Genomic DNA, 12,641 nt, shown 5'->3' with positions numbered 1-12,641 from the left:
TCTATAACTATTTTCAATTATATCTTACTTAGCCAAACTAGCTGTATCAACTTCAGACCAGATGCACAATATCTGTCTCTAGCTCATTTCAGAAAACTTCACATCAAATACCTTCTCTGTTTCTTAAGAAGTAAGACTGGGGAAGAGGACTGTTTGGCCTAAACAAAAAAATGTAGCAAACACTCTCTCGGGTCCAAAATTGACACCAGGGACAAAACTGGGTCTCTGTGTTTGTAAGATGAATTGGTTTTTATTTTATGATGAAACCCACATGAAATCAGACTGACTGGACAAGAGGATTTAATCTCAGAAAAACACAGAGTAGATAAAAATGGCTAAACAGATTGAGAGAGAAGAAAGGGAAGGAGAAAGACACACACACACCAATGCCAGAGATTCTTCTGGTGTAAACCTAAAAAACCAAACTAGAAGACAGAATTTTAAACCACCAGAATGTGTCAAACAGACTAAGCAGGAAGAGTGGCCAGTCTTAGAGAGCAAGAGTTCCCAAGCCACATCAAAGTGATACACAGCCCACTATACAGCCTGAAGGGGACACTGCCAACTCACAACACTCAGTACTCCTCAAATTGATATTTATGGCATCTGGCAAAAGTAGCTCCAGGAAACTTCAAAGGCAAGAAACTGAGAAATCCTCTTTCCTGCCAGTTACTACTCCATTAGACCCAATGAGTAAGTCTATCATTTGAAAAAATGTTTCCAATCTTGATGAAGAGCTATCCAAGCATCAGCGAATTTTCTGGCGATTGCATTTTTAGCTCTCAGGAAACAACAAACCAACCACATTAAAATGACATCATCCATACTTTTTTTTCACCTGGAATTTAAGCAATTGAATTTTGTAACCCCCGTAACATCCCTTTGTATCTTTTAGTCCACTGAGGTCTCCCAGGGTCCAATGTAGGTTTTATGCTGCTGTCCTGAATTTGTATTCAATTTGTATCCAGAATTATGGTGATATTATATTTTCTGTACATAGCATTCTTCTACTACAGATAGACAAAACCTCAAACTGTACTGTCACCAACTACTAAGAGTGTTACTTATGTCCAGTTTAGTGAACATTTTTGTGATTAAGTTACCTTGAGCACAAGTCTATTACAAAGCAAGTGAAGAATTCAACCTGTATCCCATGATTGCATTTTTTCATATTGTACTATTTGTGGAAGATTGAAAACTGAGAACTGTAAACATTAAAGATAAAATCATGATGTATCTAGTCATCTAGTATCAAGTAACGACAAGCATGCTCTTGGCTCAATGAGCAGGGATTTAGCTGCCAAATCCCAATCAACACTAATTGGATTTTCCTTGACTTCAAAATACCACTAACACCGAAGAAATAATTTATTTCAACAAATAGATGCATCTAGGACACAATTCCCAAAACACCAATCTCATCACTAAAGATAGTGTTACTGTTAGAAATACTTTCATCACTATTCTACAAGCAAGGGGCCTGAAAACCTCGAGTTACTGTAAAGGAAAAGAAGAGATGAATCAAAAGATGACTTCTTAATTACCAGCACATTTTTGTAAGACAGAACTTTCACTGACTTTTATCAAGGCTGAATGGTGAATCTACTATTGCACACTTTAGAATAACTCCACAGTGCCTGTGGTTTGCCTTCATTTTTTACTTTGTACATACCAGTGGCTGGGGAGGTAGCTGGTATTTCAATCTCATGTCAATGAACTACCATAGCAGTGTAATTATCTTCCTCAGTGTTATAAAACTTCTATGCTTGTGATGTTGGAAGAATTGTCATTCTCATTGTTCCCCCACTGAAAAATACGCTTGCAGTTACAGAAGGCCATCGCCTGAATAGCGTTCATGCTTGCATAACAAACTGTTTTCTATGAACACGCTGCAGGAAAAGTGGTTTTTTTTGTTAGATAAGCCACCAAGTTAATCCAGAAAAGGGGAGACTGATTTTCTTTACTGCAGTTTAGTCTGAAAATATCCCCAGACACATGAAATGCTACTTCCCTCAACAGAATGAGTTCTCCCACTTCAGGACAAATTGAGATAACATATAATGGGGATTTTTCTATAAGCTATATACAGTCCAAAACAAAATGAATAGTCTTTGTGGGCAAAATCTGCCCACAGAAAATAATAAAATAATCAGACAACTCCATTTAGGAACTTCTCCCACTCTATCATCAATCACTAATCTAGTTTCCAAAGCCACTAAGATAGAAAGCTGTGTTAGACAAGAAAGGCTTCCCTGAAAAGAAGTTGATAAAAATCAGAACAGAAACAACCACAACAGAGCCTACACATTATATTAGCATTTATCAGTTATGACAACAGCCAAATAAAACTGCTATACTGTTTCAAGCCTTCTGTCTTGCACATTACAACTGCACATTAGACTGCCTTCTTACAGTGAATGAGTCTTACAGAAAACATTTCTCTCCATCTTATACCAGCATCCCACAGCAAAGCTGTTAAGGGTGCATGAGCAAATTAATCAAATGCAGTATTTAGTTCTCCCTTCTTTAACCTTACGTTTCTGTTGCTGAGCTAAGACAGTCACAAAACTTGCCTTCCTTCACCTTTTTCAAGTACCACTATATATAAATTCCAGGAATACGTTTATCTTTATGCCTTACACCAGCAAAAACAATACCAAACAAAACTGAAAAGCATCTTCTCATGCCCTTCTGTGATCTTTGTAAATATCTGTGTTCTTCCTAAATCCCATCCACATTCCATTATGCAAACATATTAAATGGGAATTTTGGACATAGAGTAAGGTCTTCTGGGATCTTCTCCAGCTTTTAACCACAGTGTCTATGTTTTCTAGCACCTTTGTTCCCTTCAGAGACTTTCATAAATGGCCTCTCGTAGCAAGTTAAGTAACAGCTTTATATTGTGCTATGTTAGAGAAAAATGTGATTATCTGCTTTAGTAAAGGTTCAGCTAAAAGCAAAATAAACACAGTAAAGCAATCAACCTTGATGTATCACTGAAATCCTTCACATTTCCACTATTAGAACAACAAAAAACAATATTTTTTTTTTTAAAAAGGTGGGTTATTAGATTTGGGGGATTTATGAAATGGTTTCTCCAGCTCTGTCAAGAGACTGACCACGGACTTGCAATGGCAGCTACTGCTATTCAGTTCTTGGTAGTGGCTCAGAAGTTTTTAAAATACAGAACAGCAATTAAAACTATAGTATATCTAAAGTTACTTGCATGGTGAAAGATACAGAGTAAGTAATTTTAAACTGGCAATATAGTCAACTGTACCTGAAACACATAAAAAGCTAGGTGAATCATACCATCTTTTACAACACAAAGACTTCTCCTTAACTCCTTATGTGCCTGGATGTCTACTGACATTTAGGTTGTCAATAGCAAACCTCAGCCTCCATTCAGGTTGCATGCATCCATGCATCTTGCCAACCACAAATGAACTGACTGCTATCAAACTATTCCAAGGCATCCATTATCTTCCTTGAACTATGCAGGAGACTGAGGCACCTGACTAACAATTTTGTGACCAAAGATCTAGGAGACTGGCTAATGTAAATTCATGTTGCAGTGACCTGTCCTCCTGAATGCTCCTGTTCCTCCTTTATGGTGATACTGGCATCCATCTGACATGCTGGTAAGCTAACTCTGCTTGAAAAATTAGCAGAAAAGTAATTCAGGAAAAGAATAATGCAGCAACACTGGCAAACTACTCAGCAAGAGAGGTCTCTTTGACAGGTCAGCATCCCAAAGCAAGCTGAAAATGAAAGGAAGCTTTAATGGATGGGATGACAGCACCAGGACTGCAGTAGAATCAATTCATATAGGCCTAAACTGGAACAGAAATTAACTTTCGTACATCTGACCTCCAAAAGGATATTCTCTTGGGTTTATTTGAGGACAGTAAAAATGTTCACTTCCCCTAAAGACTGACTGTGTTGGATAAAAACTGGTAGCATTGATAAAGTTCTTCCACAAGAAAAATCTAAACATTTGCTCGTAAGTTGCACAGATGCAGCATTTCAGACATTGACAGTGAGTGTTTTTAAATAAAAGCTAATCTGTGCTAAAAAGCAATACCTTTTACTGTTTTTAGTATAATGCATATATTGGCACATGTAAACAAATCCCCGTACCAAGTGACATCAGTGCAGATGATAGCTGCTATAGAAAGCAGTGGCAGTAGGGCTCTTCTGGGAGAGCAGTCACTGCTATAAACATCCTTTCCTATTAACTGTAAGTGTTATCATTCAAACTGCTGCTGATGTACAGGTTGGGGAAGAAGGGGAAGATTACAGGATTTTTGTTTCCTTGTTTACACAAAGATATCCCTGAGATTATTTTTAAAAAAATATAAAATATAATTAATACTCAACAATAAAATCAAACATATTCAAACCGAGCTAGATTAAAAAAAAAAACCACCATACTTTAAAATTGCAAAGCTTCATAGGTAATAACTCTGCAATCCTAGAAACTGCTGCCCCTGCTTTTTCACATAAAAAGCACCATAATAAATGCATCAAAAACCTATGACATTTACAAGAAAAAGAAAGGTCAGTACTGCATGTATTATGGGATTGCATGTAGGGGTAAAGGAATTTGGTAAACAATGCATGCCTAGTCTTCAACAGAATGTTGTTCCTTCAGCATTTTTTGTATGAAGCATTAAAGCGGCAATGAGTAATTTAAATAATGAAGTCTAAATAGTTACTTTCTGGGCATGACCTTTTAAATTAAGGTTCTGGAGTTATTTCTGAATCTGCTCAATTTCATCCATGAAAGCAATTCGATTGAACTTAATGAGACAATTTATGTACAGGAAGTTAAACACATACTTAAACACTACTGATGAAGACATTTTACAAACATAAAACTTTCCAATGTAATCTGTGATTTTATTTCACATAGTGGCTACATCAGATTGATCATACCCTTTAAAAAAGGCAGCCTGTTTGCTTTGTCTTCTCATTAAAAGCACCCATGGATTTTTTGGAGCTTCTTTGTTTTGATTTAGGCTTTCTACTGTTGTTGGAGAAAATGTTATGAACAGGAGAAAGGCAAAAGGGGAGGTCTTTGTTTTTAACATAAAGTACTCTCTATGTCTTTTAACTTTGCCATTACAATTTGGACAAATTTACTTCCAAATAATGTGGAAGGTGAAACCACAATATCATCACGGAGTAGTAACATCGTATAGGAAAATCAATGTGATTCTTGTGAGAATTTTGTAAGCCACTGTATCTTTGAACACAGATACGATTCCTCTGAAAATCAGATTGCTTAAAAAAGATTTTCCTTTAAGAGTTTATTTGTTACACTTTTAGAATGAACAAATACAGACTGCACACAATTGCTACTTCAAAGAATTACAGTAACAAACTTCAGTGTTTGGTTTGTGCATAGTCAAATAAATTAGGGGACATTTGACTGTTTAAAATCTTGTTTATTACCAAGACACATTTGATCTTTCTTAATATGCAGCACAAACACATACCATTTGACAAACACTTCATTTCCAAAACAGTTTTTTGGACCTACTGATTTAAGGTCTCCCCAGCAAGAAATGCGGTATTATAACAGAAAGTTACATACTAAGTACCACTCCTTCTTTACCCACAATAGCAGGTAACGCTACTTTCCTTTCACCCGAGCACACAGAAAACACCTCGATTCTCCAAGAAAAGCAGCCATTCCTCAAGAGCCTACCCAGTGCAACAGCGCTTCCCCAGGTGTCAGCTACGGCACCTTTCCACCAGGTGACAAGCCATGAGGCCCCAGCCAAAACGGACAAAGAGCCCCATGGCCTTCCGAGACTCCTCAGTCTTTGTTTTCCTTCGAGGCCGCGAGCGTACGTGCTTCAGCTACCAGCGCACAGGTGGGGGGCACGGCAGCCAGGAACAGTTTTCTGTAGAGGCGGCTCGGGCAACATGAACGCACAAACACCCCCAGCACCCAGCCGTCCTCCGCTGCCTGCACAGCGGGAGCGGCTGCTTTAGCTATCAGTCGGAGGGGGGGGAGGGGGGGTCCGGTGCTGTATACGCCCGTGTGCGACATTTTAAACTGCCTCCACTCGCTCAAGGGAACCACTGCCCGTTTCGAAAGGCCAGGGCTGTGAGGCAAGGCCGCAGGGTACGCTCTGGCCGGTTGCCGCCCGCTGCTCGCCAGGCCCATGTTGTGCCACGCTCACCCGGGCCGGGGCAGAGTTAGCGGGACTGCCAGGTGGGCTGGTGCCGCCCCACCGGCCGGAGGTGCTCGGGCCCTGCCGAGCGGTAGCGCAGCCTCTCCGCTTTCCCGCCGACCTGCTCCGCCTCAGGAAAGGGGGATTAACCCTTCCCTCGCCTCCGCGGACCGCTGCGCCCCTTGGCGGGGGTGAAGACGGCCCCGCTGCCTTCAGCCACCCTTCTCCCCACGGCCGGACACGCGTCCCGTGAGCGCGGCAGTCTCCTCCTCCTCCTACGGCCTGACCGGAGGCGGGAGGGGGCCGGGGCCGGACAGGAACGAGGGGAGGGGGGAAGAGGCCAGGCACTGCGGGGCAGCCCTGCGCACAGCCACACCTACCTGTCTTCTCGTGGTCATAGCCCACTACGATGAAGTAGTCGGCCAGTCTGGCCATGGCTGAGAGCAGCCCGCCTCAGGCCTTACCACCCTTGCTTCTGCGGCGGTGGCGGCAGTTCCCGGGAGGCTCAGCATCCTCCCCTCCGCACCCGCTGCAAGACAAGCGGCACCAGCTCAGCCATGTTGGAGGCGCGAGGGCGCTGTGCGCCTGCGCGCCGCCGAGACCGCTGCGCCGTGACCCCGCTGGGCTGGGCGTGGGCTCAGGGCTCGCCGGCGGCACGCGGCGGAGGTGGTGCGGCCGGCGGGCTGGCTGGCTGGGTGGCCTCACGGCTTGCTAGTGCAGGCTGCTCGCTCCGCACCAAGCGCGGCCCGGGGGGGCAGTGTCCTCCCGCAATGTTCTTTGTCTCCTTACAGCCCCCCCCTGTGAAGTACTCACTCCGGGGGCGGGGGCTGTGGAACACTTTCTCCCTTTACAAAACCGCGCAGGTCCAGGCGATCTGCGCGCTCAGGAAAGTCGGGTGATTGAGTCGGGTGCCCGAGTCGGGTGCCCTTCTGAGAGAAGCTGCTGGGGATCGGCTCCGCTTAAGCTGTGCGAACACAAAGCCTGGCGGCGAACTAACGCCTCAGCCTCGGGAATCGCGACTTGCGTTTCTAGGATGTTTCCTGTTTACGTTTTGGCCGGGATGTGCGGAACATGTCTCCGTGGGGGAAGTCGGCCCCAACGGCTGCGCGGGCAGATGGTAACGAAGAAGGGATTTCAGGCCCGGCCACCCCTCACACCGGCAACAGCGAGCCCTGACGCTGTCGCCGTCGATGCCCCGCGCTGCGGAGGCTGCCCCATCCTGCCGGCTGCCGCGTTCTGCCCTCTTTGGCCGGCGTGGGTGCCCCTTCTATGAAGGTTACGGAGCCTGGCGGTGCCATTGGCTGCTCACGAGGTTGACGACCGGCAGAGCTTCGACGTAACCTTTCTGTCCTCCGACGTGCTGGTCCGAGCACATACGCTGGCTGTCAGGGCCTCCGCAGGGCAGAGAGGAGATGTGTTGCTATTTATAACACACGATGAGGCCGACACCTTCTGGACTCTCGCCCTCGAAAGCCCGGTGGGCTTCAAGCAGTGGCAGAGATGATGATGATAAATAGGGTGTCTGACAATACAGCACTTGGCTAGCTGTCAGAGCCTGCTGAAGCATTCTGATAAGCTTCCAGGTACGTCCTGCCTGATAGCACAGAGAGAATAAACAGCAGAAAGGACATCGGTTCCATTACAGCAAGGAGCTGTGGCAGCCATGGGTACTTGCTGCATATGGAAATACAGCAAATCCACTGGATTTGTTCCTTATCATCCACCATCACAAGGGGCTCAGCAGATGGACATTAGCGGTTTCACAGAGACATTTCTGTTTAAAATATGCAACTCTTACACCTGCTGCTTATCTGAGACATACCCATGCAATGTCTTGCTGATACACTGGAAGCAAATTGGTGATAAATCTTCAACAATCAATTACAGTGTTCTTACTTGGGTCTTCTCAGCAGAAGTCAGTGATTGACACCACCTTGGAGTAATCAACTTCCTGGCTTCAGTGTTTTGAAGCAGATGCCATCTGGAAAGATCTTAATAACATTGCATGTTAATTATAGGAGAAAAGGAAAATGAGTCATATATACATTGAAAAGACTGGATATCCTTTTGGGGGCAAAGATGCACTCAGTAGAATCAGTCACTTCGTACAGTAGGTAGGAAGTAGCTAGAAGGAATACCCTTCTTAAGTTATGCATAGGCATTTTGGTTCATGATTCTGCATACTTTAATGACTGAAATCCACAAAGCTGTTTTCAAATACGTTTTTTGAATAAAAGCATTTCTGAAGTAGCAAAGAAGGAACACAAATCTTAATAAAGCCACCACGTGAAGTGGGCAAGAAAAAAGCTTACTGCCATATCTCCTAGGGAGGGATGCTGTGGTTGTTGAACAGCACAAAGGCAGAACATGCAACAGTTTGAAAAAAAGCAAAGGATAATGTTCTGTACAGCTAAACCAGGAGGGACACTAGGAAATAACTTAATTTGGAAATGAACTGGAACCTTAGAGTTATAACTTCTGCACTCATAAGTTCAATATGTAATACAATAAATCTCAGTAGTTAAGTCTTTTAAGCCAGCACCTCTAGCAGGACAATATAACCTAACAGTTTCCACAGAGCATTAACAAATCAAAAGAAAGATGTTACTTACTGGTTGTCTAGTACTGCTGACACCCACCTTACTTGCCTTGCCTTGCTCCTTCTTCCATCCACTCTGATGCAGCCAAAGCTTGGTTAATTCATAAAGCATGTCCCAAGAAGTGGCATATCTTAAGTATTCATGTAACAAAAAGGGCATCATTCAACTGACTTTGAACACATGGGTTACCTGCACAGATAGCAAAAGGATTTTGTCACCTGTAACTTAATTCCATAACTTCCCTTAGGTATAGAGCAATCTGGTGTCCTTATAGGACAAATGAGGAAATAACAGAGTAGATATTGCTCACCTGAAGTCTGATACAAAGTAAAATGAGCTTTCATCCAGAACACTAAAAATATAATTCCCTCCGTTTCAGCAAAGTAGCCTGGCTCCTCGTGGCAGGTGAAGGGGCTCACAGAGCAGTGGTTCAAGGAGGACACCAAGGCCGAAGTCTCCAGAAGGACCCAGTAAGCAGCAATATATTTATCCCAGGGGAAGAATTGTGGGGCTGCAGCCCATCCAGGAGACTGAAAGTACATAGTGAACCTGCTGCCACACTCAGACTATGTGCTAACTACCAAAAAACTGTGAAGGTTCATAGTACCTTCTATAGTCAGCTCTTCCTTCAGGAAGTATAAAGGACATGCTCTGCCTGCAGTCCCTTAATTCAGTGTCACCCTGTCCCATGCAGGGTACATACATACTCACCTTCCCTACAGGGAAGCAATCATGATCCTAAGCAGGTTTTCCCCCAACAGCATGCATTTAAGACACACTCATTTAGGAGGCTTTGTTTGACGTACTCACACATGTCAGTTCTAAGGCTCGCCAAAAGCACCTTTACTGGGACTACCAAAATTGGAATCACCCCTTTTCAGTGTGCCCTTGGTACAAACAAAGCTGGCTGAGTTCACGCACTAAAAGTAAGGTTTTTCTGTGTGGAGCTTCACTGATGTTTTATAGCCTTCATGTGGTTTCATTGTCCTGTTAGTATTATCTTTCTGATGATTTCACATAGCCTGAAATACAATCAAGTGTACTTGTATTTGTGGCCTACAAATTCAGTAAAATTTGTTAAAACCAAAACAAAACACACAAAGGCACTTCTGCTGGCTTAAAACAACTATTTGCTTGCATAATCAGCAGAGAATATCTTCCTCAAAGTGATTATCCCTAGACACCTACAGATTTTAGACCTTTACTTTTAGAATAAAAATGCAGCCTAAATAAAATGCTGTACAAGCAGCAACTAATCTTCACAATCTCCCTACCAAAGCAGATATGCATTGTAAAGTCTTTTGTACATATGGCAGCACCAAGAGGTTGAACAACAGACCCAAGAGAATCAGAAAACAAGAGCTGGATGTTCCTCCAGGCCAGCTTCCTGGCAATGGATGAGGCAGCATCCAAAGGAGACCCTGTGCTTCAGAGGAAAGGCAGGTCTTGCTGAACTGCATCAGAATAATAGTTTGTGAATACTATTTCCATGGAACATTTTGCTTAACTTTTTTTCAAAACATACAAAAATCACTACTTCCAAAATATTTCTTAAGTGGCCACTGACACCTCATAGTACAAATTGAGTGACTCTTTCTTATTTCCAAACTGTATGGAAAAGCAAGTGCTTAGGAAGAACAAAATGAGTATCTGAATAAAGAACATGATGTTTTGTGTTAGATTTGAACCAGCTTTATTTACCTGCTGAAGCTCTTTCAAATAGGATTCTTTCTGCATTGTTTGACAAGGAGTGTACAAAATACACTTCCCGTTTAGCCAAAGACTTTGATGAGGGATTTTCCAGCAGTTGGGGAAGTCTGTGATTTTCTTACCGGAATAGGAGACTTTATTTGAACTCGAGCAAAGCTGATCACACAAAATCCTGCCTTCTCAATCGGGAAAGTTAGATTCAGTTTCAACTTCTGCTGATCGAGGAAACGCTTGAATTCGCTCAAGCCTTAGCTGCCTGATGAGGTCTCTAAAATCCAGCCATTGGGGGCTGATGCAGTCGTGCAGCTCTAGTCATGGTACAGCCCCGTTCTAGACCACCTATTTTCCCATTTCTCCTTCCCTGAGTTTACACCGCAGGCTTCTCGCTCTCTGCATGTCTGCTCCGGAGCATGGTTCGTAGGGAGGGCAGCGAGACCCCAGCTCCACAGAGGTGCCAGAGCACGCTGCCCGATGTCTCTCTGCGCCGCCGGAGCCGCCGCCGCTGCGTCCCGCCCAGCGCTCCGGCTGGGCAGGTGCGGCGGAAGAGCGGACCTGGATTTGCCCCGGCGGCCACTTCACGGCCGAGAAAACTGCCTTGCCCCGAGGAAACCACGCCGGGGGCCGGGGAATAACGGCGGCGGGTGCGGTGGGGAGGGCTGAGTCTCGCTGCCGGTGAGTGCCGGTCGACAGCGTGTGGGAGACGGAGGAACGGCAGCCGGGAGGGGTGGCAGCTCGCTCCCGGGCCAGCCTGCTCTGGCCAGGAAGATATCGGAGACAGAAGCTTTCAGGTGCCTGAACGCTGCTGGCGAGGGAAACGGGGAGCATCTCGGACTAGTCATCCGTGCACAGGAAAATTTCCGTCACCCCCTCGCACATACCTCTCCAGGGTATTGTTACACACCGCGGTTATCTGGAAAGGCAGTCACGAGTACGTACTCACCTGATTTTTGAAACTTCGCTTGGGGCAAGATGCGAGAGAAACATCTCGCGCACGTCCGTTCATTCCTTCCTCCTGAGAATCTGTGTCTGGGAAGGGAACCCTGTCGCCCCAGGGCGCAGGTCTCCTGAGCCATTTCCCTCAATTCCGCTGAATTTGCATCTCGACAAGTAGAGAGGCAGTCCATCTGGTGCTTCCAGCACCCCTCTGCATTTCTGAAGCGTCACGGAGCACAAATGTTAAAGACTGTCAAAAAAAAAGACTCAAAGGCGGGCAGACTAAGGTTTTGCTGCTAAACAGCTGGGAGAATGTTGTTGGAGACCCTGCTCTGGCACTGGATTAGCTTTAGAATTGGGGGAGTAAGTGCACTCACGTATAGAACTGAGGTCTAGGGATAAAAAGACACAAGGCAACTCTTCTCGGGTGCCCACGACCCAAGCACTTCAGTAACCCCTTGTCTGCCCCAAAGCAATGCCTCTTCCTGTGCTCAAAGGTACAGAAGTGCGCTCTGACCTTCATCTTCCAAACCCATTTAATTTGTGATTTATTTGAATGGATCAAATAAAGCAAATACATTTTATTAGATGAAAATGCACCCAGGTTGAGTCATAAATATTAATGATGTCTGATTTGTCACCTCTTTACTTATGTCAAGAAGGCTGGCAGTCATTACAGTTACTCATTATAATTCACATTGTCCAAATATGGGTTTATTTTTGAACCTTGGTATTTGAAGAGTTTGCACAGATTTTGAAATTGACTGAGTCTAGTTCCTACTCCCCTACTTCCACCCACCTGAAGTTAAGATGTCTAGAAGGAGAAATTATGCCACAAACCGTGTAAACATAATTCTGTATCAGCAGTTTAACAGTCTGTACCCCAGTAGAACAGACTGAGTGGCTTATCAGATTTTGCAAATTATGCCACGACTCTGAATTCACACGTAAAAGCTGTCGTTATAATTAGCAAAATACCAAGGAGGTTGTTTAAGATAATTTTCAATAATCCTTTTATTTTGACCTCAGTATGGGTTGCCCCCAATCCACGCTAGAATGATTAAGAAGTGCTTGGGATATGGGGGTGGGGGTAAGTGTCAAAGAAAAATCGCCCAGCCACGCCAAGGTCCACCCACTTCCCCCGCGCTTCTCTATAAAAGGCAGCGGTGGAGCGCAGCTCAGCAGTGGTTACTTCAGACACACAAAGAAGGAG

At 44.4% G+C, this 12,641-nt stretch overlaps 1 protein-coding gene across 1 annotated transcript in view; it reads right to left on the bottom strand.

Annotated features, from left to right (window-relative positions):
- SBF2 (SET binding factor 2) overlaps positions 1 to 6,620 on the bottom strand; it is a 196,144-nt gene extending 189,524 nt beyond the window's left edge. Inside the window, exon 1 of the mRNA XM_054390637.1 lies at positions 6,566 to 6,620. Within this exon, the coding sequence (XP_054246612.1) occupies positions 6,566 to 6,620 (55 nt within the window). The remainder of the gene's footprint in view (positions 1 to 6,565) is intronic.
- Positions 6,621 to 12,641: the final 6,021 nt, after the last annotated feature.

The sequence above is a fragment of the Indicator indicator genome, chromosome 21 (assembly GCF_027791375.1).
Source record: "Indicator indicator isolate 239-I01 chromosome 21, UM_Iind_1.1, whole genome shotgun sequence".
Classification (NCBI taxonomy): domain Eukaryota; kingdom Metazoa; phylum Chordata; class Aves; order Piciformes; family Indicatoridae; genus Indicator; species Indicator indicator.
The sequence above is the reverse complement of the archived record's forward strand: the minus strand, read 5'-3'. Positions and strand labels throughout refer to the sequence as shown.